The sequence below is a fragment of the Symphodus melops genome, assembly GCF_947650265.1.
Source record: "Symphodus melops genome assembly, chromosome: 12".
NCBI classification, from domain to species: Eukaryota; Metazoa; Chordata; class Actinopteri; order Labriformes; family Labridae; genus Symphodus; species Symphodus melops.
In genome coordinates this window covers 3,232,745-3,256,627 of record NC_136702.1, presented here as the reverse complement: position 1 = coordinate 3,256,627, position 23,883 = coordinate 3,232,745, and the positions used below count along the sequence as shown (strand labels likewise).

The 23,883-nt window shown below is 41.1% G+C and overlaps 1 protein-coding gene across 21 annotated transcripts in view; it reads left to right on the top strand.

Moving 5' to 3' along the window:
- The first annotated feature begins 472 nt into the window (after positions 1-472).
- Positions 473-23,883, top strand: part of neb (nebulin) — a 64,424-nt gene continuing 41,013 nt past the window's right edge. For 8 of the 21 annotated variants that reach the window (XM_079356792.1, XM_079356790.1, XM_079356807.1 and 5 more), the window contains exons 1-51: positions 485-569; positions 1,703-1,783; positions 4,699-4,761; positions 5,958-6,065; positions 6,209-6,316; positions 6,993-7,097; positions 7,179-7,283; positions 7,399-7,503; positions 8,471-8,575; positions 9,572-9,676; positions 9,777-9,884; positions 10,362-10,478; positions 11,477-11,578; positions 11,673-11,780; positions 11,885-11,989; positions 12,099-12,197; positions 13,335-13,439; positions 13,528-13,635; positions 13,764-13,877; positions 13,991-14,188; positions 14,318-14,425; positions 14,539-14,637; positions 14,791-14,895; positions 15,128-15,235; positions 15,841-16,152; positions 16,258-16,464; positions 16,589-16,693; positions 16,799-16,906; positions 16,990-17,301; positions 17,443-17,649; positions 17,754-17,858; positions 17,960-18,067; positions 18,148-18,459; positions 18,586-18,792; positions 18,893-18,997; positions 19,085-19,192; positions 19,280-19,591; positions 19,707-19,913; positions 20,014-20,118; positions 20,206-20,313; positions 20,401-20,712; positions 20,804-21,010; positions 21,102-21,206; positions 21,318-21,425; positions 21,530-21,841; positions 21,961-22,164; positions 22,329-22,433; positions 22,609-22,716; positions 22,807-23,118; positions 23,238-23,441; positions 23,610-23,714. In XM_079356792.1, coding sequence (XP_079212918.1) covers positions 1,724-1,783; positions 4,699-4,761; positions 5,958-6,065; positions 6,209-6,316; positions 6,993-7,097; positions 7,179-7,283; positions 7,399-7,503; positions 8,471-8,575; positions 9,572-9,676; positions 9,777-9,884; positions 10,362-10,478; positions 11,477-11,578; positions 11,673-11,780; positions 11,885-11,989; positions 12,099-12,197; positions 13,335-13,439; positions 13,528-13,635; positions 13,764-13,877; positions 13,991-14,188; positions 14,318-14,425; positions 14,539-14,637; positions 14,791-14,895; positions 15,128-15,235; positions 15,841-16,152; positions 16,258-16,464; positions 16,589-16,693; positions 16,799-16,906; positions 16,990-17,301; positions 17,443-17,649; positions 17,754-17,858; positions 17,960-18,067; positions 18,148-18,459; positions 18,586-18,792; positions 18,893-18,997; positions 19,085-19,192; positions 19,280-19,591; positions 19,707-19,913; positions 20,014-20,118; positions 20,206-20,313; positions 20,401-20,712; positions 20,804-21,010; positions 21,102-21,206; positions 21,318-21,425; positions 21,530-21,841; positions 21,961-22,164; positions 22,329-22,433; positions 22,609-22,716; positions 22,807-23,118; positions 23,238-23,441; positions 23,610-23,714 — 7,458 coding nt within the window. In that variant the 5' untranslated portion in view covers positions 485-569; positions 1,703-1,723. Of the gene's footprint in view, positions 570-1,303; positions 1,427-1,702; positions 1,784-4,698; positions 4,762-5,957; positions 6,066-6,208; positions 6,317-6,992; positions 7,098-7,178; positions 7,284-7,398; positions 7,504-8,470; positions 8,576-9,571; positions 9,677-9,776; positions 9,885-10,361; positions 10,479-11,476; positions 11,579-11,672; positions 11,781-11,884; positions 11,990-12,098; positions 12,198-13,334; positions 13,440-13,527; positions 13,636-13,763; positions 13,878-13,990; positions 14,189-14,317; positions 14,426-14,538; positions 14,638-14,790; positions 14,896-15,127; positions 15,236-15,840; positions 16,153-16,257; positions 16,465-16,588; positions 16,694-16,798; positions 16,907-16,989; positions 17,302-17,442; positions 17,650-17,753; positions 17,859-17,959; positions 18,068-18,147; positions 18,460-18,585; positions 18,793-18,892; positions 18,998-19,084; positions 19,193-19,279; positions 19,592-19,706; positions 19,914-20,013; positions 20,119-20,205; positions 20,314-20,400; positions 20,713-20,803; positions 21,011-21,101; positions 21,207-21,317; positions 21,426-21,529; positions 21,842-21,960; positions 22,165-22,328; positions 22,434-22,608; positions 22,717-22,806; positions 23,119-23,237; positions 23,442-23,609; positions 23,715-23,883 lie in introns of those variants that run through there. The other 13 variants (XM_079356805.1, XM_079356808.1, XM_079356806.1 and 10 more) reach the window with 8 other exon arrangements.

Below are 23,883 nucleotides of genomic sequence, written 5' to 3'. Positions count from 1 at the left end.
GCGTATGACTATATTTATGTGGTTCGTATTTATCAGAGCATTTGCTTGTTTTTGTTATTTTCTGTCTCGCTGGTCTTCAGTCTAGCGTTGACCTGATTCTCGACAGGAGCGAGCGTGCTCAGGGTCAGCTAACAGATGACCTCAACAGATCTGGCACTCACAGCCCCGCCAGGCCTTACTCATATCCTTCCCCATCTGTGACCTTTTCAAACCTTTCACAAACATTTATCAATACCACAACAACCACACACCCCTCCACACACAAACACACAGTGAGGTAGTTGGGGTTCACTCTTGTCTTCTCCAGACCCCCAACTCCACCAGTGCCCCACTGCCTTCCTCATAACTGTAGCGCTGATGTGTTAGCCTCAACAGGTGCTCTTTTCTGTGAGGATCACTTAGGTATATTTAGATTTTGAAACTCGAGAGGACCGGCCTGTGATTGGCTGTGCCGGCCACATGATAACCTGGGTACAAACCTCAGCTGTGTGCTGTCGCCCAGCGTTTCTCTGGAGGGAAGCTGGGAAGACTTTGGCGGCTTGGGAGACCAATTAACTTTAATATTTCTGGTAAGCAAAAAAAAAAAAAAAAAAGGATAATGAAGCACCAATATCATTATTTTCTTCACCCTGCATGGCTTTCCATCTGCTTGGACTTCCATCATTTCTTAAACTGCTGCCATACGGATCCAGGAGGACAGCTGAATGAGGAATAAGGAGAGTGAAAGCTCTGCTGCACCTTGATGGAGTTTAAATAACCGTCCAGAACTGCAAAAATCAATCAAGCTCAGAGCCTGGCCTGCCTTTTGGATGTATTCGAATCATCAGCAGAAGTCTGACCCTTTCGCCTTCCTTCTGCAATCTCAGCACCTTTCCACCTATTTGGTTCTTCCATCTTATCTCGCACGCCTATTTCTCATGCTTTAGAGAGAAAAAAGAGTACGTTTTAATTCAAAGAGAGGGCTATCAAGTGCTAAAAAAAGGGAGTTCGTATGCCATCCTATATTTAACCTGCAGCCTCAGAAGGCATTGCATCTCCGTTTGCTAAACAGAGTCCACCAATCAGGCTGTGGCATTAGCTTACATGTCAAATAGCTGAAGCACTGTTGGGCAGCTGTCGCCAACCTTCAGCTGGGAGGCTCAGGTCTTTGAACTGTGTTGTGGCGAGTGAGGGAGGAGGGGCAGCAAAGGCCTGTGAGGATGCACTCAGGGTCTCACATCCCTGAATCTGTAATTCTCCTTGTGCCATTATTGATTTACACTTGTTGAATAGCTTGTGAGTCTTGTCACATTTTTGTTATTAGTTTGTGCAGGATTGGGGAAAATCACAAAGTTGGACTATCAGTTTGAGATCCAGTGGATGGAAAGTGACGGTTCCTTCCTGTAAGGAAACACTGCGGCAGTCTTAGGCTGGTAAACATCTACATGTTAGTGTTCTGTTTCTCTGTTTTTAATTCCCCTTTTTGAACAGGGCGATTGTGCTCAATGGGGAATAACTGGCAGCATCCTAAAACTGCTAGTGCAGCTTTTCTATGTTTCCAGTTTAAGCTTCTTTTGATAAAGGCTGGTTAACATGACGAGTTGGTGCTACAGATAGAACCGCTGAGTTACGACGGGTGTTTATATGATGTAAGCTTTGAAATGTTTTACACCCAGGTGTTAAGTGACGAACGCCCTAAAGTTGTCATCTCTGTTTTGTGTAGAGCCTCTAAAACTGTGTCAAAATGGCGGGCACTGTTGAGGAATATGAGGAATTTGAGGAAGAGGAGGAGATTGTTGACGAGGTAAGTGGATATGTTCATCTCTTTTTGTATATTGATTTTAAAGTGAAAGAAAGTTCATCTTTACTTTTAAAGGGATTTTTTTTTAATTATTATTTATTTTTTTACATTTCAAGACTTAATATGAATTAAAACAACACAAACGTAAACTATAGGTAGTACAGGATTTCATTGACTCCTGTACATTGAGGGTATTTGCACCAATGAAGGCCCCTATGAATAGTGACGTTAATGACCCTCTGCAGTCAGCAGTTCAGGGAACAAGTCATCCATGCCTGCTGGTGGATCCTGTTTCACTGGGACACCTTCTGATGGCTTTTAAGTCCTGTGTTTCCTACAACCATCAAAACTATTTCAAGCTGAAGACGATTAGGAACGTGAATATTGTGTTGTTCTATGAAGGTACAGTGGCCTTAACCAGAGGCTGTGCCAGCTACACAACCTTTTTAAAATAGAATCATTACATCAGAATTTAATCCTTACATTCATTGGAATCATTACACAGCGACTTAAAGTCGGCTATTCCTGCAGAGAAATTAAAAACTTGTATTTTTTTGTATTTTTAAAGCAGGCAATCTGCCATATTTAACATATCCAGTGTATTTTTCCGATGCTGTAATGCCACCCAACTTATGATGGCATCCTTCCTGTGCAGCAGACGCACTTACAGGCTGGATTACATGCAGGTTGAGGGTGTCTCTGTTTCTGAAAGTTAAAGTGAAGAATTTTGTCTTTTGTTTTTAAAATGACTCTGTAACATATTTTTACAACATATTTAGCGTCACTCTTTGAACTCTCTGTTCATCCAACTTTTCCCCAGTGATTTCTGTCAGTGTATTTTGTGATTGCAGGATGTTTTTATGTCTGTATATGTTGTACATGAATTACTGTGTCGCTAAAGGTCTCCGCGTCAGTGTCCAATGGAAGAGTGAAAGCAGAAGGCTAACACCTTAATCTCATATTTCCTGGTGAAATAGGATTAAAGTTTGCCTTGTATTTGTCCTTACTTAATATGCAGGATATTTTATAGGGGAGTTTGAAGGATCACATCATTCATCTCCCATATAATTTATCATCTGTTTCGATTTACATCTTTGAAGTAAAGATGTAAATGATTTGGGAGGCGGAACAGGCGGATACTCACAAACCCTATACACTCTGATTTCACGAACACTTTCATCTGCACTGTGGAGAAAAGTGAAAAGAAAGACGGCTTCTTATTTAATCCACAGAATGGGGAGAAACATAGTGAAGTTCAGGTCGTAGTGGAAAACGTACAAACAGTTAAAGTTTCTCATTTCAAGCTTAGTGCAGGTTTTTGAAAAGTCTTAAATCATTCAAATGTGTTTTTTTAATATTCACCTTTTTTTTTTTAAATGGCTGACCCCCTCAGGTCATTCAGAGCAGGAGTGTAGAGTTCTCTGTCTGGCGTTCAGACAAATTTAGAAGTGGACATCTACGGCTCCTTTGGCAGAGCGATGGAGAGCAGGGGGAAGCAAAGGGAGAGAAAGTATGAGAGGGAGTGAGGGGTGGTGGAGGGGAGAATGAGAGGAGCTGTAAATCACACTGATAGCCTGGAGCGGCTTCACGTCACACTGCTAGAAATTTGCTTAGGAGAGGAGGATGCGTGGAAAAAGTGTGTGACCGTCGATCAGTTTATACACTGCTTCGTAGGGACGTGCAGATGGCAGTAGTTTCCATCCACACTGATGGTTCTCTCCTGTCTGATAGATTGAAATAATGAAGCCTCTTGTACATGTTGATCCTCATGATTGAGATGTTCTTTCTCACAGCTCTGGTTGCTCTGAAATTTCAGGAAGATTTGAAGGAATACTGAGTCGTTTTTCTTTCCAACCTTACGCCGCCTGTCACTTTGACAGTTTCTACAGAGAGAGAAGGAAAACTCATAGCTGGAACCCGATCCTGTAGGTGGAGAGGAGAGGTGTTCAGCTTGATTCTCAAGCTTTTCTAAAATGACAGTTTTCACTTTTATTTCACCGAATTAATGATGCAGAAATGTTTTGATTACAAACCCAGATTTAAAAACCTAGCTTGAATGAGTTCTGCCACCACTTCAGTACAATGAGGGAAAAAAGGAACTACATCTGTTTGGCTCAGAGCAAAAAAGAAACCCTACAAACATTAAAAAAAAAACAAAAAAAAAAACAGTAAACATGTTTTATGGATGCAACACATTATAAAAAATGCAATTAAACCCACTTCACTGTGGAGGATAGGAGGCTCAAACTTCAGTGATCTCCAAATGTCATCAAATATAACCCAAACTATCTGCATGGCGAGATATTGCTCGAGATTAGTGAGAAGATCTGTAATTGTTGCTCTCATTTGTGCTGTGTTTGAACAGACATTGAAAGTACAAAACTGTCTAAACAGCTTGTATACTTGCTGTGTGCTGTAGCAGCAGACAACAGGGATAACAGTCTATTTAATGGCAGAATAAGAATAGGATTATAGTCATGAGAGCGTCTGGTCTTTATAGACTTGGTCACAGAGTTAGAAGCAGTCTGGCTCACATAACACAGAGGATATTAATGCCACTGTTTCCTCTGAATACAGACAGCACCGAGACATTTACCTCACAAAGTTTACCCTCTTTTCAGTGACACAATCTGAGTACAGGAGAAGTCCGTTGGTGACGGGTTAGGCACAGAGATACCTGATGACAGCACTATTTTGCAGCGTATTGTTTGTTTGAGAGCAGAACAGATCAAATGTTGTGCAGCAGCTGCATCCCGGATTGTTTTAGTAGAAGTGGGACTGATAGATCAGCACCAGAGCTGTGGAAAAATCAACCTCAATCCTGTGAGGAAAAAAAAAAAAAAAAAAGTACTGTGCTGTTTCTCCATTCAACTGTTCTGGCAGTTTTGAAAACCCCAGAGTGTTTCCTATATTTGTAGTATTATGAGGAGATAACAACGACCACGACAACTGTCGGTGAACAAACCAGTCAGTCCTCTCAGGTAAAGCACCTCACTCCCAAGGGACGACAGCACCAATCGAGCAGGATATGCCTCCCTTGTCTTGACCATGTTGCATCCCCCTCCCTATGTGCCTGCCTGTCTGGAGTTTCCTGCTGTCTGCTTATTTCATTAAAGGCAGTGTCTCTCTTTGTTTTACGTCCGGTTTGTCAATAAAGCCTTTTAAGTTACTGCAGAAACATCAGCATGCACGTCAAAGTCTTTTGCAGCTTTTAACAATTAACTTTGTTCTTAAAAAGCACATTTAAACGTACCTGTCCAGAAGAAATGCCTTCTTCTTTTTTGGTGCAGTTATTTGCTTGTGTTGCTTCTCTTCTCAACAGACGCTATACTGTCACTCGTAGGTGTTTTTATATGTGCTGAGCCTGGCATTGCATGTGGGGAAGAATCGTACGGAAACTTTGAAGCTGTTGATGTATATTAAGCGCTTTCCTTTACATGTGTAGCTGTTCTTGTTCCGGCCTTCATCTATTTTACATACATACTGTATATCCTGTCATTATCCTAACGGCCAGGTGTGTGTAGAATATCTTAGGGTTTCACTTAGAACCCTTTGAGTCCCAGCATGTGCCATTGAATTCTTTCTCCTCTTTTTTTTTTTTTATAAACTCTAGTATCAGAAAGGTTCAAAGCTTTAAAATAACCACAGAGCTTCAGGTAGAAATCTAAAGCTGAAGGGAGAGAAAGAGCGGAGTCTAAACTGCACAAATACGTTGCTCACTGTGTTTGTGCAATTAAGAGAGTGTGCATGAGTAGCAATCTTTGTTTATTCAAAACAGGAAATGATCAATTATAAGGTACCAAGGACTTCTATTTTGGTGATAATTATACATTTTATTTATGGGCACCTTTCATGAAACTCAAGGTCACCCTACAGTTGAATAAAAACAACACAATCAACACCAGGGGATTTTAACAGTTTGGTATCAAAGATTATAATTCTGGTATTGAGACAACCCTATCTCAATGTCAAGAGCTGTAAACTTCTGATACAGCTGCAAAAATACCTCTCCAAGATTTGCTCTGTGAAAATGATTTTGCATCCTTCTCCTTGACTTTGGTGATTGCACGGTCAGTGGTTGTTCGACTTCCTGGGCCTATATGTTTTCTGTAGTTGGGAAACCTAGGCCATTATGTTAGTCAGATGCTTTACTGTTTTTCACCCTGTCCTCCTCCAGGCTGGTTTGCCTACCAGGAAAGTCAGGAAGAGGGTCAAGGTGGATACTTCCAAGTTCATGACTCCATACCTGGCTCACAGCCAGAAGATGCTGGACCAGTACAGTCATGTAAGCCCCATGTTACTCACTGTGTATCTCTGTTTATTGTTTCTTGGTTGTGGAGGAAGATGTTTTTCAAGCCTTTTATATAAATATATTACAATGTATTTCATGACGACTGTGCTCAACACAATTATCTCTCTCTTTGGCAGAACAAGTACAGGCATGCTTACGACATGTCCCGAGGTCAGCCTCCTGCAATCATCACCGATAGCCCTGAAATGATTCGCATCAGGAAGGCCCAGGAGCAGCTAAGTGAGGTACTGCTGTGCATCACCAAATCACCAAACCAGGATTTCCAGACCTTTAAAGGGAACTTCACACTTTGTCCACTGGGGTGCAACCAAAATCTTCACAAAAGATCCCCACAGTTACTTTAAAATAGACATTTAATGACTGATACTGAAGCTATTTGGTGAAATATTTCACATACAATGTCTACCTTAACTTTGATACCAAAAAACAAGAAAGAACTTGAGTGCAAATATGTTTAAAAAATGTATCAGCTACCTAGTAAAGATGGTTCTGAGCTGTTTTAAAGTCTTCTTGTAATCCATCCTGAATCATTTTTTTGTGGATCAAAGTGATCCTATCCTACTTATCCGGATAATAACAAGAATTGAATTACCTGAACTTGTCCAATTATGTAATGCTTTTTTACCTTATGAGCCCCTCCATTACTCCATGCCTCCATACTTTTGAACGCCTGGGCCCGGAGTGTTTCTTAAGATGGCTCACTGTTTAAGTACCCCTGAATGTCTCATTACATTAAAGAAAATATTTTGTGGACCAAAAGTGACAACGTGAACGTAGAGCAGTGATTCTGATTTTTCTTTTGGCTCGGTTAAGCTATAAACAACATGACAACCAGGATGAATCAATGATTAGCTTTTGCTCTAGTTATGAAAAATAATATATTCCATGTGTCTTCATCAGGTTAAATACCGCATGGAGGGAAATAAGGCCCGGAACCAAAGCCTGTATGACGGTGAGGCCAGGGAGGTCGTCCACGTCAAGCATGTGTCTGATCTGATCAGCAAGGTGAGCGATCTACATTTAAAACATCTTTTAAACACTTCTGTTTAATATATATAACACCGATTCTGTGCTCACCCCTCACAGGTTCTGTACAGGCAGAAGTGGGATGAGACTAAGGACAGGTACCTGCTGCCTCCCGATGCTCCTGAGCTGGTCCTGGCTGTGAAGAATGCTGCTAACTACAGCAAAGTAAGCAGCATGAAGGGCCGCTTTTTATGTACTAAACAAACATTTCTCTGACATTAAAAAAAAAACATCCAAGTGTACAGTTTACTAAATGACCCTCACCCCCCCTCTCGCTCAGAAACGTTACACTGAGGACTGGGATGTGGAGAAGACCATGTTCTACCCATACAGCGACAGCCCTGAGCTGCGCAGGGTGGCCAAGGCTCAGGAAGTCCTCAGTGATGTAAGTTGAGCTTCCAGTTTTCTTCTTACATCTATGAAAATGCATCACCGACATTAAGATTGTGAACATGTGTGTGAAAAAGAACATTTGAGTTTCTTTGTGTGCTGCTCAATATGAAAACGTGCTGTGTATTTATGTAGGATGTATTTATGATGTCAGCAGCACTTACTATTATTCTGTTGGTGATCTATGGTGAAATGTAATGTAGGATTTGTATCCATATCGGCCGATTATATTTCCAATGGGTTTTTTTGGTGCTTTTTCCTTTAAACATGCAGTATATATCTAAGAATGTAGAACAAAAGGATTTTGCCCTCACTTGTCCATTTATTTTCTATCACAGAAAACGTCACCTTTTATATGTTTGAGGCAGCTGTAACTCAATTGTTAGAGTCGGTCGTCTCTCATCTGGAAAGTCGTAGATTTGATCCCCAGCTTCTGCAGCAACATGTCTTATTTGTCCTTGGGCAAGACACCAAACCCCAAGTTGATTTAAATGTGTGTGAATGGGATTGGTCATTTCTGTTGGTCACTTTACACAGCAGCCTCTACCATCAGTGTGTGAATGTTTAAGTGTGACGTGCAGGGTAAAAGCACTATGAGTAGGCAGAAGACTAAAAAAGGCAACTTTCACTCACAAAGTAGGCAGTTAAAACAGCAAATTTTGCACCACTTTCCTTTAAAAAAAAAAAAAAAAGGCCCATAAATATATTCTTTTCTTTCAGTCCATTCATAAATGCTGAGTCAGTTGTAACATACAAACTGTGATTGCAATTATAATGCCCATATGTGCTCATCCTTTCTTTGGAGCACAATTGCCTTTTGCGTTTTCTGCTGATGTAGCAAAAGTCACCAATCAACGTAGATATGATCTGAATGAGGGTGGCTACTCTAAGGTCAGCTATTGATGTTAAAGAATGAACCATCTCGACGAGGTCAAGCTCTCACTTTGATTTTCCTCCTGCAGGTTCAGTACAAGAAGGGTCACTCTGAGCGCACAGCTAAGTTCACCTCCTTGGCTGATCCTCCTGAGTCGGAGCTGGCGAGGAGAGTGGCCAATCAGCGCAGTGACGTAAGCAGAAAGGGTCTGAAGTTGTTCTCAAGCATATTTCACAAGTGTAAAACCAATGAACACATAAATAAAGGATAGAAGTAGAAATTGGTGGTGGGACTTAAGTTTAAAATCAAATATTCTAGTAGTGTCGCAACAGGCTTCTTATGTTGTAAAGAAATGTTGTGTAAGACAGCTTCTTCGGAGAGGAAAGATTTGCGTTCGTATACTTGCACACTGCCTAACTTGAAAATCAATTACTTGCAATCTTTGAGTAGAAAAAACATTGCCAATAAAAGTCTTTTTGCAAAGTAAGAAAGTGTGCATGAAAAAATTCAAAATAATATAAAATTGTGACTTTTTACATTTTTATTTAAAATAAGAGATTTAGTTGGGAATTAGGGTTACTCAAAAGTACAGATCATTAACGGGGAACATTTATGAAATGAAGCCCCAGGTTGGCCACCCCAGTCAAAAAGGTCTGGAGGTCGCCTCTGCATTGTTACATTTGATCTGTCAAAGCTTTTTTTAAGTAGTAGGGTTAATTTAAGACGCTTACATTTTGCACAGTGCACAAATGGAAACAGTGCCCTCAGAGGCTTTTTGAATCCCGAGCCACTGCGGGGAATAACGGGCCAGCTGCTCTCTGATATTAATGGCCATACTAAGCTGGGAAGGGAGAGGCTAACAATAGTTTGAAATGACGGAAGTTCCAGTCATTCCTAATGTGTTTAAGAATATAATAATATTGACAATAATAACCTTATTTAGAAATCACATTTAAAATAGAGTGACAATGTGCGTCGACAGATAAAACAAAACCAGGGTTTATCGGCGTGCAAAAAAAGAGGCTGAAGTTCAAGCATGAAGATGAAGGAGCAAAAAACATAACTTAAAGTCAAAGAATTAAAAATGAAATGCTTGAAGTTCCTCCAGTCATTTTCTTCACTTCTAACAAAGTATCCTGAATCTCAAAATACTAATTCTCTAATACTGAATCTGTTTTATTTTCCGCAGCTGAAGTACAAGGAAGATTACAATAAAAATGTGAAGGGCCAGTGGTGCGAGACGCCTTATTTCGATGTGGCCACTGCCAGGGTGGCGATGGAAAACCTCAGCACTGTGAGAGCTTTGAAAACACTTAAAACACGGCATAATCAGAGTGGTATTCATTTGTTCATGTTTATACAACTAACTGTCAATCCTTTCTCTGTCATTGTAGAAGAGATACACGCAAGCATTTGAGGACGAAAAAGACCAAATTTATTACATGCAAACTGACACGCCCGTTTACGACACAAACAAGAAGGCTCGCATTGCTATTAGTGAGGTGAGTAAACACGAACACAACACACGCACACGCAAAAAAGTGTTGGATTATTTTTATAGGTGCTGTCTCATGTGGAAGACACGACAGAGAGTTGACCCGTGTCTCAGAGCAGAGTGTGAGTTAATACAGCGAGACCACTCTGACGCAGGGACTCGATGTATTGTGCCCACACACACATGCACTGCGTGACTGAGAGATCTTCATTCGCTTCACAGCACTGTAGTTTCTCTTGAACCCAGTGACAACATATCAGACAATGTGAAGAGGCCTTCCTGCTGCTGTATACCTCAGAGACGCCCACTTCTTCACACGTAATTCAAACATGCGTCATTTCAGGAAAACTATAAAGACGTGTTCTTTCACGATGAATGACTGTACTAGTGTTTTGTCCATTTTTATGACTTACCACACGAAATCAGTGCATGAACACGATTCATGTTTTTCTTACTCACACGTTTCTCCGTGTCTCATTGTCAGGTCCAATACAAGAAGGAATACGAGAAGACAAAAGCGCAGGCTGACTACAACACGCTCCCCGCCACAGAGAATCCTCTCCTCAGGCAGCTCAGATACGCCGGCAACATCCTCAGTGACGTAGGTGTCGAGAAAACCAAGGCCAAAAAAGGATTTTTTTTTTTAAGTCACAGCTGGTTTGATGAAAAATGATGGATGATGGAGGGGATTTTTTTAAGGATCATATGTGATACAGTTTTTGAGGCAGTACAGAATTATAATAGCGTTAGAGTTTTCCATGTGTGTTTTCTGTGTTGTCAGAGATGCTGCTTGCAGGAGTTTGACTATTACTCCTGTTAGGCCGTTAACAAAAAAAAGCTGCCGAAGTGATTTAGGTGGTTTTAAATGTTATTTAGAGCATCTTACATGCAGCTCGTTCTAAGTGGATTTTCTTTTTTTTTAATTGAACTGGTTTTAAAAAAAAAAAAGCCCTTAATTTACGGTGAAAGGTCACATATTCTACTCCTTTTTAACCAGATTAAATATGTTTCAGAGCTCCCCAAAACTGTTCTGGGAGATTTCTTGTACCAAATCCACTCTGATCATGTCTATAAACCCCTTTATTTCAGCCCTGCTCAGAACAGGCTATTTCTGTGTCTGTAGCTTTAAATGTAAATGAGCTGTGTCTGACCACGCCCCCTCTCTGGAAGGGCTCGGGTGGCCACTAGGTTTCTTGCACCATGCCCTATTCTTGTTTATGGTGAGAAGGCAGACTCAAAGGGAAGAACAAACACCTAGCTGTGGGAGTGCCACCCACCTGGGGGAGGGGCTACTGCCCTTTGTGATGTCACAAAGGGCGGACTTTTCTCATAATTGGGGGGTTTCTCGACAGACTTGGGACACACATTAGTGTTAGAACAACATGGTGAAGTGTACTTGTCATAATATGTGACTTTTAAACCGTAGTGAAGTCACTTGCAGCTTTCTTTCACAGTTAGATAGTTTTACTCCTTTTACTGGTGAGCAGTTTACAGTCCTGAGCGAATCCATTTGAACAAATGTTTAGTTCAGCTGTTTCTGAAAGTGTTTTTCATGTATTTTGTTTCCTGTTAACATTCCTTTCTATATGTTGTTTGCAGAAAGTATACAAGGCCAGCTATGAGAAATCCCGGGGCTTCAGCATCAACTACTGTGACACGCCCAAATTTCAGATGGACTCAGTTCTTAAGAAATTCTCCGATGTAAGAAAAATCTACAGGGTTAAAATCGTTTCTTTTTTTTAACACAAACTAAATTATTATTCTGAAATAAAAATCTTTATATTTCATTTTTTAGGCACATTACAAAGACAAGTATGAAAATGAGGTGAAGGGCCACTACATTGGCAGCTATGAAGATCTATACATGCTTCATTGCCAGAAAATGGAGGAAATGAAGAATGAGGTGAATCTTTTTGTGACTCTTCTTACTTTTTTTTTTGTCAATTTTAAAATCAGTATTTGAATTAATTTTTTCTTTACTCACAACCTTCATTTCATATCTTGCAGCAACTGTATAAGTCTGAGTACGAAGACATTAAAACAAGATGCTTCTATCCTCAAACAATGACGCCCGAGTATGAAGCCACGAAGAAGCTTGAGCAGTGTAAAGATGTGAGTTTGATTTAATTTGTTCAGTGCTTCTACACACCAAAGGTTTTACATTCCTCGTGTTTGATGACTGTTGAGCATAAAATGTTTCTATCTTTCTTACGGTTTGCAGAAAGTTTACCGCCAACATCCCGACACAGTGAAATTTACACAAGTGGTTGATTCACCGGTTCAGGTTCAAGCCGCCCTCAACGCCAAGCAGCTAAGTGATGTAAGTATGACGGGGTGGAACACCTCTCCTGGTACTGATTCACAACACACTGAATCAAAATTTGTTCAATATATCTCTTTTACTCCGATTGGCTCGTCTCTTGTGTTTATATTGTTTATCAGTACGACTATCGTTTTCATGATTTCTTACTGTATGTTCACATGAATTTAAGTGATTCTTAAGATGTAGATGTGAACATATCTGTTTCTTAACATTATCCATTGTTGACTGAAATTGCTACAATTACCTTCTCCAGTGGAGATCAAATTCTCCTGGATGTGCAGATCACGTTAAAATGTGCCCAATCATCCACGAAGCCCAGCTGTCTTTCTGTGGGCACCATGGAAACTGGAGAGCGATCTCTCTGTAGTATAAATAGCAACAAGCATTCAGTTGGCCCAGAATAAACCCTGTGATCGGAGAGGGGCTGGGGAGCCAGGGAAAGGGACAGTTAAGATATTTCACATGGAGCACAGCTGATGCACTGCTGCCCTCTGGTGATAAGAAGTCAGATAACACCTTCCCTAAACTTATGTCTGGTCTCAAAATAACTTACAGTGCCTCTTATTTGTTTGCTGATCCTGTACTTGACATTTTGCAGGCAGGGTTTTGTGAGAGAAAAATCTCACCGTGCTGTCTTTAACAGTCAAATATAGATTACTCACTTCAAACCTTTGCCATGGAAAATGTCAATAAAGGCTGTTTTCTGCAGGCCACCGTCAGTGTCTGACAGTAGCCCTGAGGCATTGGTCGCCGGTGGCCTAGTGGATAGTTCAGGCCCCATGCACAGAGGCTGTTGTCCTCCAAGTGGGCGGTCTGGGTTCAATTCGGCCTGTAGCTCCTTTCCCATGTCTCATTCTGAACTCTCTCTCACCCTGATCTCTGACACTTTCCACAAGGTCATCTCCTATCTCGAAATAAAGGTGTAAAAAAAATTCTAAAAGAGAGCTTATTCCTCATGATCTGGTTTTGCTTTTGTGGGTCACATACTGTACAGGCATCAATATGAATTTTAGTTTCAATTCATAACCAGCTGTAAAAACCTAACAGCAGCTTTAAAAGGAACACTGCTGTAACACAAAGAATATATATGTATTGTTCTTTTTCATGAAATATATCACTTTGCTCTTTTTGCAGTTGAACTACAAGGCCGATTATGAGAAAATTAAGGTCAAGAATAGCCTGCCGCCAGACTATCCCTTCTTCATCCAGTCCAGAGTTAACGCTTTTAACCTCAGTGATGTAAGTAACGGCCCATAACAACAACCACATTTCTGTCTGCCTTTATTTGGTTTGCATTTTGTGCCTCACTGTGAATGTCCCCTTGCAGAACTGTTATAAGTACGAATGGGAGAAGGACAAAGCCAAAAAGTTTGAGGTCAAGGGCGATGCTATCTCGATCCTTGCTGCTCGTGCTCACACCAACATTGCCAGTGATGTAAGTCCTCTGCAGTTTCTGCCTTAATGATTACTGTATTTTTTCACTGATTTAATCTTTTATACTCTTCATCAGCCGTCTGCTCTTTGTTAACCTTGTGTCCGATGACTTTCTGCTGGTCTCTGCAGGTTAAATATAAGAAGGAGTATGAGAAGAACAAGGGACAGATGGTTGGAGCTCTCAGCATTAATGACGATCCTAAAATCTTGCACTCTGTTCATGTGGCCAAAATCCAGAGTGAGGTAAGTGCTAAGCTCGCTGCAGACTTTTTTATATTTAACATTTCCTTTAATATTAATTTAATGGACCTAAGAGGAGCGCACTCTTGAGCAATCTCTCGATGATTTGTCCACAGCGTGAGTATAAGAAGGACTATGAAAAGATGAAGACCAAGTACCATGCACCACTGGATATGATGTCAGTCACCTTGGCTAAGAAATCCCAGGCCATCTCCAGCATGGCTGGGTACAGGAGCGTCAGCACCAACTTCTTCCTCCCCCCTGATAGCGTGCTGTTGGACCTGGCCAAGAAAGCCAACATCATCCAGAGTGATGTGAGTATACACAGACTTTACAACACTATTTAGTTTTAAATCAAATATCCAACACTTTCTTTAACATTTGTTATGAGTTTTTTAAATGTTCATTGTCACCATGTTTCTTCTTGTTCCCTTGCCTCTAAGAATGAGTACAAGTCTGACTACAACAGCTACACCAAGGGTTCCCCATGGATCCCCTTTGGCTCGTTGGATGTGGAAAAGAATAAGAAAGCTGCTGAGATCCTGAGCGAGGTTTGTGTTCAACAGCGGCATTTTCTGGGGAAGGATATCAAGTAGTTAATAATTAAAGATAGATATTGTCAATATGTGTAACATCATGTGTGAATTTTCCTTGTTTCCTACAGAAAAAATACAGACAGCCTCCTGACACAATCCCCTTCACTGCTATTGATGACCATCCCATCCAACTGCAGGCCAAAGTCAACCAGCTTCAGAGGAGCGATGTGAGTCGACATTCGCTCTGACTCTTCTTCTGCAGGAAAAATGTTTTCAGTTTGCTCATGTTCTGAGAGCAGCTGAGAGAAGATTGTTTTTATCTTTATTTTGAGATGAACAGCAGACATGACATCACCTCCTATTTCTTTTTCGCCCTCCAGCTTTTCTACAAGAGAGGTCTGGAAGAGATCCACCAGAAGTACTCTCTCCCTCCTGATGTGCCTGAGTTCCTCCAGGCCAAGTGCAATGCCTATAACATCAGCAATGTAAGGCATAGAAATACTGAGAGACCACTTTTACACATGAAACATTTGTTTATCACAGCAAACCTGGAAGAAAGAATCTGATATTTCACTAAACGTAATGCTCAATATGTAGCTGTGTATGCAGCAACATGAACTGTAGGAGAGAACGTTCGGGTAAATCTGTACATTTAACTAATCTTATTCCATGTGTATTGTATCTGTTTTTATTTATTTCTACAATCTGTCATTTCAGAAAGCCTACAAGCACGCCTGGCAAGAGATGATTAGGAAAGGTTATGACATGAAGCCCGACGCAATCCCAGTTGTTGTCGCCAAAGCTGCCAGACACGCTGCCAGCGATGTAAGTTTCCTCTTTTCACTCACAAACTTCATATCAATGGGAAAATTTAGCTGATTTTCACTATAGACAGAACCTATCAAAACATCCACAGCCACGCTGTCACACAGCAGCTCTCATACAGTCCCAACATGAGGAGACTCTCTGCAGATACAGACATCACTTGCTTCTTTTCAGATTATGAGTGACAATCGAGATTCTTTAAAAAGGGTGTATACGCTTTTTTGGGGGATAAATCCTCTTTTCCGTGTTGTTTTGGTGAACAGAAAGACAAGTTGGGACTTTACCTGTAGCCACACTGTGTGCCAGTGGGATTGACAAATACAATCCCAATTTTCTATACATGGGACTTCTCTTTTGTTGCCATGGAATTGAAACAGTTATTTCAATTATTCTGATATCATGACAACCCTACAATAAAACCTGCTGCTGCCATGTAATACATCCTGTCTTGTATAACAGCTCAGCTTTTTTAGCCAGCAGGCTAGCAAAGAGGAGTATGCTTAATTGGACTACATATATTTTAGATACTCATAGGATATCCACTCAAAACTAAGTTCACATTCCCTTTATATGTCAAAAACTTACAGCTGCTTTTTAACCTCTAGGTCCAGTATAAGAAGGCTTACATGAAAGACAGAGGCCACCACGTTGGCTTCCGCAGCCTCAAGGATGATCCCCTTCTGGTTCACTACATGGAGGTGGCCAAGCTGCAGAGTGACAAGAACTACAAGAAGGACTACCACAAGGCTAAGCTGAAGTATCACACCCCTGTGGACATGATCAGTCTTGCACACGCCAAGCAGGCCTCTAAAGTGCAGACCTATGCTGGGTACAAGCAGCATCACCACAATTACTGTCTTCTTCCTGACTCAATGAGTCTGGGCCTGGCTCGAAAGATGAACTTCGACGCAAGTAGTGTAAGTTGGGTTTCCTTTAGGGTCTGTAATTCCATAAATCTATCAAATACTGGGGTTCCCGCAGGTTTCAGGCTGAACATGTCTCCTTGTCTCCTCCATTTATAGTTTTACTACAAACAGGACTATGAGAATTTCGTAAAGGGCACTGGCTGGATTCCGATTGGGTCTTTGGAGGTGGAAAAGGCCAAGACAGCAGCAAGAGCTCTGGATGAGACAAAGTACCGCCAACACCCTGCAAACTTCAAGTTCACCAGTACTACTGACTCCATGAGCATGGAGCTGGCCAAGACCAATGCCAAGATCATGAATCAGGTAAGGAGAAAACATCATGACTGCAATGTTTTGCTCTTGTATGAATCTTTTATTTTTCTTGAAGCCCTTTGAATTCTTGATCAGACTACAAATTAAGAAACCTGTTTCTGTTATAACTCTGCAGAAAGAGTATAAAGCCAGTGGAGAGAAGTTCATGCACACATACCATCTCCCATCTGATGCCCCTGAACTGTTGCAAGCCAGATACAATGCTGTCAACATCAGCCAGGTGAGTTACAGATTTTTCCCTTGGTGTTTTTTTTTTATTCAATATTTGTTAGAGACATTACGTTCATACAAAACCTCTAACTGCACTATGAATGATTTTTTTTAGAATTACTACACCTATGCTCATCGCCAAGATCTGCTCAAAGGACATCACGTGAAGGAAGATTCCATCGCTGTTGTCGCTGCAAAGTCTTCTAGAGACATCGCCAGCAATGTAAGTTGTAATATCTTCATTATGCATCGTCACAAGTGTACTGAATTCAGCGAGTCATCACTAATATTTTTTCTTTTATATAGTACAAGTACAAACTGGCTTATGAGAAGGCAAAGGGCCACCACGTTGGCTTCCGCAGCATCAAAGACGATCCTCTGCTGGTTCACTACATGGAGGTGGCCAAGCTTCAGAGTGACAAGAACTACAAGAAGGACTACCAAAAGTCCAAGCTGAAGTATCACACCCCAGTAGACATGATGAGTCTTGCGCATGCCAAGCAGGCCTCTAAAGTGCAGACCTTCGCTGGATACAGGAAGATCCCTCACAGCTACATGCTTCTACCTGACAACCTGCATTTGCAGCGGTGTCGCGGCATGATGGACATTCAGAGTGATGTATGCTTTACCTTTATTCTATCATGGTGTGACTCTAAATTAAAGTCATATGCAGCAGCAGAGCAATACGCACTGTAATGGCGGTGAAATCTTCTTCACAGTTTTAAATAAATACCTTTTTTTTTGTCTTTAAACTCACAGAATGTCTACAAGTCCGATTACAACAACTTCTCTAAAGGAACAGGTTGGGTTCCTATTGGTTCTGTGGATGTTGAGAAGGCCAAAGCGGCTAAATTTGCCCTTGATGAAATAAACTACCGCCAACACCCCAGTGCTTTCAAGTTCACAAGCAAGACTGATAGCATGAACATGGTTCTGGCAATGGCCAATTCAAAGATCATGGACAAGGTAAGACTGGACTTTGTTAACATATAAATGCATGTCAAACCACATTTTTACAAGAACTTTACAAATAACACGTATGACCATTCGTTCTTTTCTTTCCCTCAAAGGCTTCATACAAAGCTTCTGGCGAGAAGTTCATGCACACCTATCATCTGCCGGCTGACAGCCCTGAGTTCCTCCAGGCTAAGTTCAATGCTCAGACCATGAGCGAGGTTGGAGCTCAATATATATTTAAAATTTCCTTTCTGTTTTATGAGCATGCATGTCAACAATGCACAAAATATGTTTTGAACACTTCGCTCTTTATCTACAGAGTCACTACAAGCACAAGTGGCTGGAAACTATTGCAAAGGGATATGACATGAAGCCTGATGCCATTTCCATTCTGCATGCCAAGCAGGGCAGACATATTGCCAGCAATGTAAGTAAAAATTTACTTACTTTCCAATTTAAACCATAAAAATCCTCCACAGGTTACTTACCCCTTCATCTTACTTTTAGGTCCAATACAAGAAAGAGTTTGAGAAGGCCAAAGGCCATCATGTTGGCTTCCGCAGCATCAAAGACGATCCTCTGCTGGTTCACTACATGGAGGTGGCCAAGCTGCAGAGTGACAAGAACTACAAGAAGGACTACCACAAGGCTAAGCTGAAGTATCACAGCCCTGTGGACATGATGAGTCTTGCGCATGCCAAGCAGGCTTCTAAAGTGCAGACCTATGCTGGGTACAGGAAGATCCCGCACAGCTACATGCTTCTACCTGACAACCTGCAAATGCAGCGTTGTCGCACCTTGAATGCGCAGTCAAGTGATGTGAGTTTTATCATGGCATTTTAGCATTTATGATTAAAACAATGTTTTGAATGAAACCTCATTGAATCTCCACTGTGTGTTTTAATTATGCAAAAGCTTGATTTCCATTTCATTTTTTCTTTTTAGTCTGACTACAAATCCGAATGGAACAACTTTGTCAGAGGCGTTGGATGGGTTCCAATTGGCTCAATTGGAGTTGAGACTGCTAAAGTTGGCAGTCAGATTTTGAGTGAGCAGAAGTACCGCACTCATCCCTCCAACTTCAAATTCCGTAAGCTGATGGACTCCATGGATGTGGCTCTGGCTACTGCCAACAACAAGATCATGAACAAGGTGAAACATGTTCAAATGTGTAGAGGAGAGTCACACAGTAATAAGGATTTAGTTTTTAAACATAATCATTACTTTTTTGTTCTGTTGTTTTTGTTGACAGCAAGCATACACTGCAGCTTGGGAGAAAGACAAGCTGACTATTCATGTCATGCCAGATGCTCCTGAGATCGTTTTGGCCAAGGCTAATGCTATCACCATGAGCAATGTAAGGAATTAGATAACACTATACTTTCCACTCATTTTATGTCCTTAAATTGCTTTTTTATTTATGTCAAAATGTTTTACTTTACAGAAACTTTACAAAGCTGGTGTTGTTGAGATGGCCAACAAAGGCTACAACCTCAAGGCAGACGCTATCTCAATAGTGGCTGCCAAGTCTGGAACAAAGATTGCCAGTAATGTAAGTTGTGAGAAACATCTTGTTTGTCACCACTTTTTCCAAAGTGCTAGATTTCAAATTTAAAAAAAATGTGTTTTCCCCTCACAGTACAAGTACAAGTTGGCGTACGAGAAGGCCAGAGGCCACCACGTTGGCTTCCGCAGCATCAAGGACGATCCTCTGCTGGTTCACTACATGGAGGTGGCCAAGCTGCAGAGTGACAAGAACTACAAGAAGGACTACAACAAGTCCAAGCTCAAGTATCACTCACCAGTAGACATGTTGAGTGTGATCCACGCCAAGCAGGCCTCAAAAGCTCAGACTATGGCTGGATACAGACAGATCCAGCACAGTTATTCTCTCCTCCCGGATGCCATGAACTTTGTGCTGGCTCGCAACATGAACGTCCAGGCCAGTGATGTAAGTGAAAATGTTAAAATCCCTCCCGTGCCATACCTGTCAGTAGTGTTGTTGATATAAAGAATTGTGTGGTTTTATGTTCCATTTAATTATAAGACCTGCTATTTCTTTTTAGTCTGAATACAAATCAGATTGGAACAACTTTGTCAGAGGCATTGGATGGGTCCCAATTGGCTCAATTGGAGTTGAGACTGCTAAACTTGGCAGTCAGATTTTGAGTGAGCAGAAGTACCGCACTCATCCCTCCAACTTCAAGTTCCGTAAGCTGATGGACTCCATGGATGTGGCTCTGGCTACTGCCAACAACAAGATCATGAACAAGGTGAAACATGTTCAAATGTGTAGAGGAGAGTCACACAGTAATAACGATTTAGCTTTTAACCATGATCATTACTTTTTTGTTCTGTTGTTTTTGTTGACAGCAAGCATACACTGCAGCTTGGGAGAAAGACAAGCTGACTATCCATGTCATGCCAGATGCTCCTGAGATTGTTTTGGCCAAGGCTAATGCTATCACCATGAGCAATGTAAGGAATTAGATAACACTATACTTTCTACTCATTTTACGTCCTTAAATTGCTTTTTTATTTATGTCAAAATGTTTTACTTTACAGAAACTTTACAAAGCTGGTGTTGTTGAGATGGCCAAAAAGGGCTACAACCTCAAGGCAGACGCTATCTCAATAGTGGCTGCCAAGTCTGGAACAAAGATTGCCAGTAATGTAAGTTGTGAGAAACATCTTGTTTGTCACCACTTTTTCCAAAGTGCTAAATTTCAAATTTAAAAAAAATTTGTTATCCCCTCACAGTACAAGTACAAGTTGGCGTACGAGAAGGCCAGAGGCCACCACGTTGGCTTCCGCAGCATCAAGGACGACCCTCTGCTGGTTCACTACATGGAGGTGGCCAAGCTGCAGAGTGACAAGAACTACAAGAAGGACTACAACAAGTCCAAGCTGAAGTATCACTCACCAGTAGACATGTTGAGTGTGATCCACGCCAAGCAGGCCTCAAAAGCTCAGACTATGGCTGGATACAAGCAGCCAAACCAGCACTACACTGTGCTGCCCGATGCCATGAACCTTCAACTTGCTCGTAACATGCAGTTCATCGCCAGTGATGTATGAAATTATAACTTTATAAACTACACCATCATTCTATGAATCCATGATCCATCATCAAGTTAAACTGTTTCTGTACATTTTCCAACAGAACCAGTATAAGAGTGAGTATGAAAGCTTCGTTAAAGGAATTGGATGGGTACCAATTGGCTCAATCGGAGTTGAGACTGCTAAAGTAGGTGGTCAGATTTTGAGTGAGCAGAAGTACCGCACACATCCCTCCAACTACAAATTCACTAAGAACATGCAGTCCATGGATCTGATGCTGGCCACAGCAAACAACCAGATTATGAATAAGGTACTGAGAAGGACTTCATGTGAAAGCAGAACCAAATGATCCCTTATGTAAATTAAAGACATTAACAAACAACTTCATTTTCTTTTTTTAGCAATCATATGGCAAAGCTTGGGAGAAAGACAAAACTACAATACACATCATGCCTGACGCAATGGACATTGTTCTCGCCAGAGCGAATAAGAAGAACGTCAGTGAGGTAATGAGGTTTATCTCAGTTTTTCCACCAATTTCTAACCAAAACAAAAAAATATGGAAATATTTATATAGAATTTAAGGGATAATAATGTTTCTCTCTTTCACTCGTCAGAAATTGTACAAATTGGACAATGAGCTGTCCAAGAAGAAGGGCCATAATCTTCGTGGTGATGCCATTGCAGTCCTGGCTGCCAAAGCCTCAACTGCTATTGCCAGTGATGTAAGTATGTTTGTGGTTTTATGTACATTATACTACCTAATTTGTTTACCAACAGCCAGTTTTCCCAAATCAGTGTTTCATTATGTAAACTCTCTCTTGTTTAGTTCAAGTACAAGACAGGGTACCGTAAGCAGGTGGGCCACCACATCGGTGCTCGCTGCGTCCAGGACGACCCTCTGCTCATGCTGGCTCTGAACTCAGCCCGGATTGCCAGTGATGCTCTGTACAAGAAGGACTTCAACAAGTCCAAGACCAAGTTCAACCTGCCAGTGGATATGATGGCCTTTGAGCTGGCCAAGAAGAACCAGATTCAGGTCAACCATGCCAACTACATCACCCGTCTCCACAACTGGACTTGTCTGCCAGACTCCAATGATGTTCGTGCGGCCAGACATGCTTATGACATTCAGAGTGATGTGAGTATGAATGTCTTTGACAATACTTGTTTTTCTTTCAGCTCAAATTATTGTAATTTTTAGAGGGATTTTTAATACATTTGGAACATTTTAACAAACATATAGTTTTTTTCCTCAAGGCTGTGTACAAGGAGGATCTGAGGACAATGCAGGGTATTGGATGGGTGCCAATAGGTTCACTGGATGTTGAGAAGGCAAAGAAAGCTGCTGAAGCTCTTAATGAAAGACTGTACCGTCAACCTCCAAGCAACTTCAAATTCAAGATCACCACTGAGGACATGCCCATGGTGCTGGCTAAGGCCAACGCTCAGGTTATGAACAAGGTATGCAAACTGCAATCTGCAAAGTGCTGTAGAATTGAAATAATGGATTTTAAATAAATTAAATTGGACATTAGTATGATAAGTAATTTTTCATCCCTAAGTAATTGTTTTGCAGAGTTAACTGTACAAATTAGCTCTGAAATCTTTGTTTTCTGGGACTGCAGAAAGCATACGTGGATGCATGGGACAAGGAGAAGACCAAGCTCCACATCATGCCTGATGCTATGGATGTTCTGTTGGCCAAGGCAAACAATGTCAACTACAGCCTTGTAAGTAAAGAATGAAATATGTTTGATCCAAGAAACACTCATAGAGCACTTAGATATACTATATTAGTTTAAATATGTATTTGTTATCAATACTTTAACATGTCATCATGTCTCAGATCTGATGAAAAATGGATAAACACAAAGTCATGTCTGTGGTAAATTTGTTTATTTACAGAAAAAGTACAAACAGGCCCATGAGGATGCCAAGAAGAAAGGCTATGATATGCGCAATGATGCCATTTCGATCATCGCAGCCAAGGCCTCCAGGAACATTGCCAGCGATGTAAGCCGTTTGCTTTATCAATTAAAAAACAACCTGATCTTTTCATTCACTGCACCTCTTGGTATTGAATTTTGCTTTTCACGTTTTCAGTTCAGGTACAAGACAGAGTACCGTAAGCAGGTGGGCCACCACATCGGTGCTCGCAGCGTCCAGGACGACCCTCTGCTCATGCTGGCTCTGAACTCAGCCAGAATCGCCAGTGATTTCCTGTACAAGAAGGACTTCAACAAGTCCAAGACCAAGTTCAACCTGCCAGTAGACATGTTGGCCTTTGAGCTGGCCAAGAAGAACCAGATTCAGGTCAACCATGCCAACTACATCACCCGTCTCCACAACTGGACTTGTCTGCCAGACTCCAATGATGTTCGTGCGGCCAGACATGCTTATGACCTTCAGAGTGATGTGAGTATGAATGTCTTTGACAATACTTGTTTTTCTTTCAGCTCAAATTATTGTATTTTTTAGAGGGATTTTTAATACATTTGGAACATTTTAACAAACATATAGTTTTTTTCCTCAAGGCTGTGTACAAGGAGGATCTGAGGACAATGCAGGGTATTGGATGGGTGCCAATAGGTTCACTGGATGTTGAGAAGGCAAAGAAAGCTGCTGATGCTCTGAGTGAAAGACTGTACCGTCAACCTCCAAGCAACTTCAAATTCAAGATCACCACTGAGGACATGCCCATGGTGCTGGCTAAGGCCAACGCTCAGGTTATGAACAAGGTATGCAAACTGCAATCTGCAAAGTGCTGTAGAATTAAAATAATGGATTTTAATAAGTTTAACTAGACACTGGTATGATATGTAGTATCATATTGACCTATAAGTATTAGTTTTTGCAGAGTAAACTGTACACATTAGCTCTGAAATCTTTGTTTTCTGGGACTGCAGAAAGCATACGTGGATGCATGGGACAAGGAGAAGACCAAGCTCCACATCATGCCTGATGCTATGGATGTTCTGTTGGCCAAGGCAAACAACGTCAACTACAGCATTGTAAGTAAAGAATGAAATATGTTTGATCCAAGAAACACTCATAGAGCACTTAGATATACTATATTAGTTTAAATATGTATTTGTTATCAATACTTTAACATGTCATCATGTCTCAGATCTGATGAAAAATGGATAAACTCAAAGTCATGTCTGTGGTAAATTTGTTTAT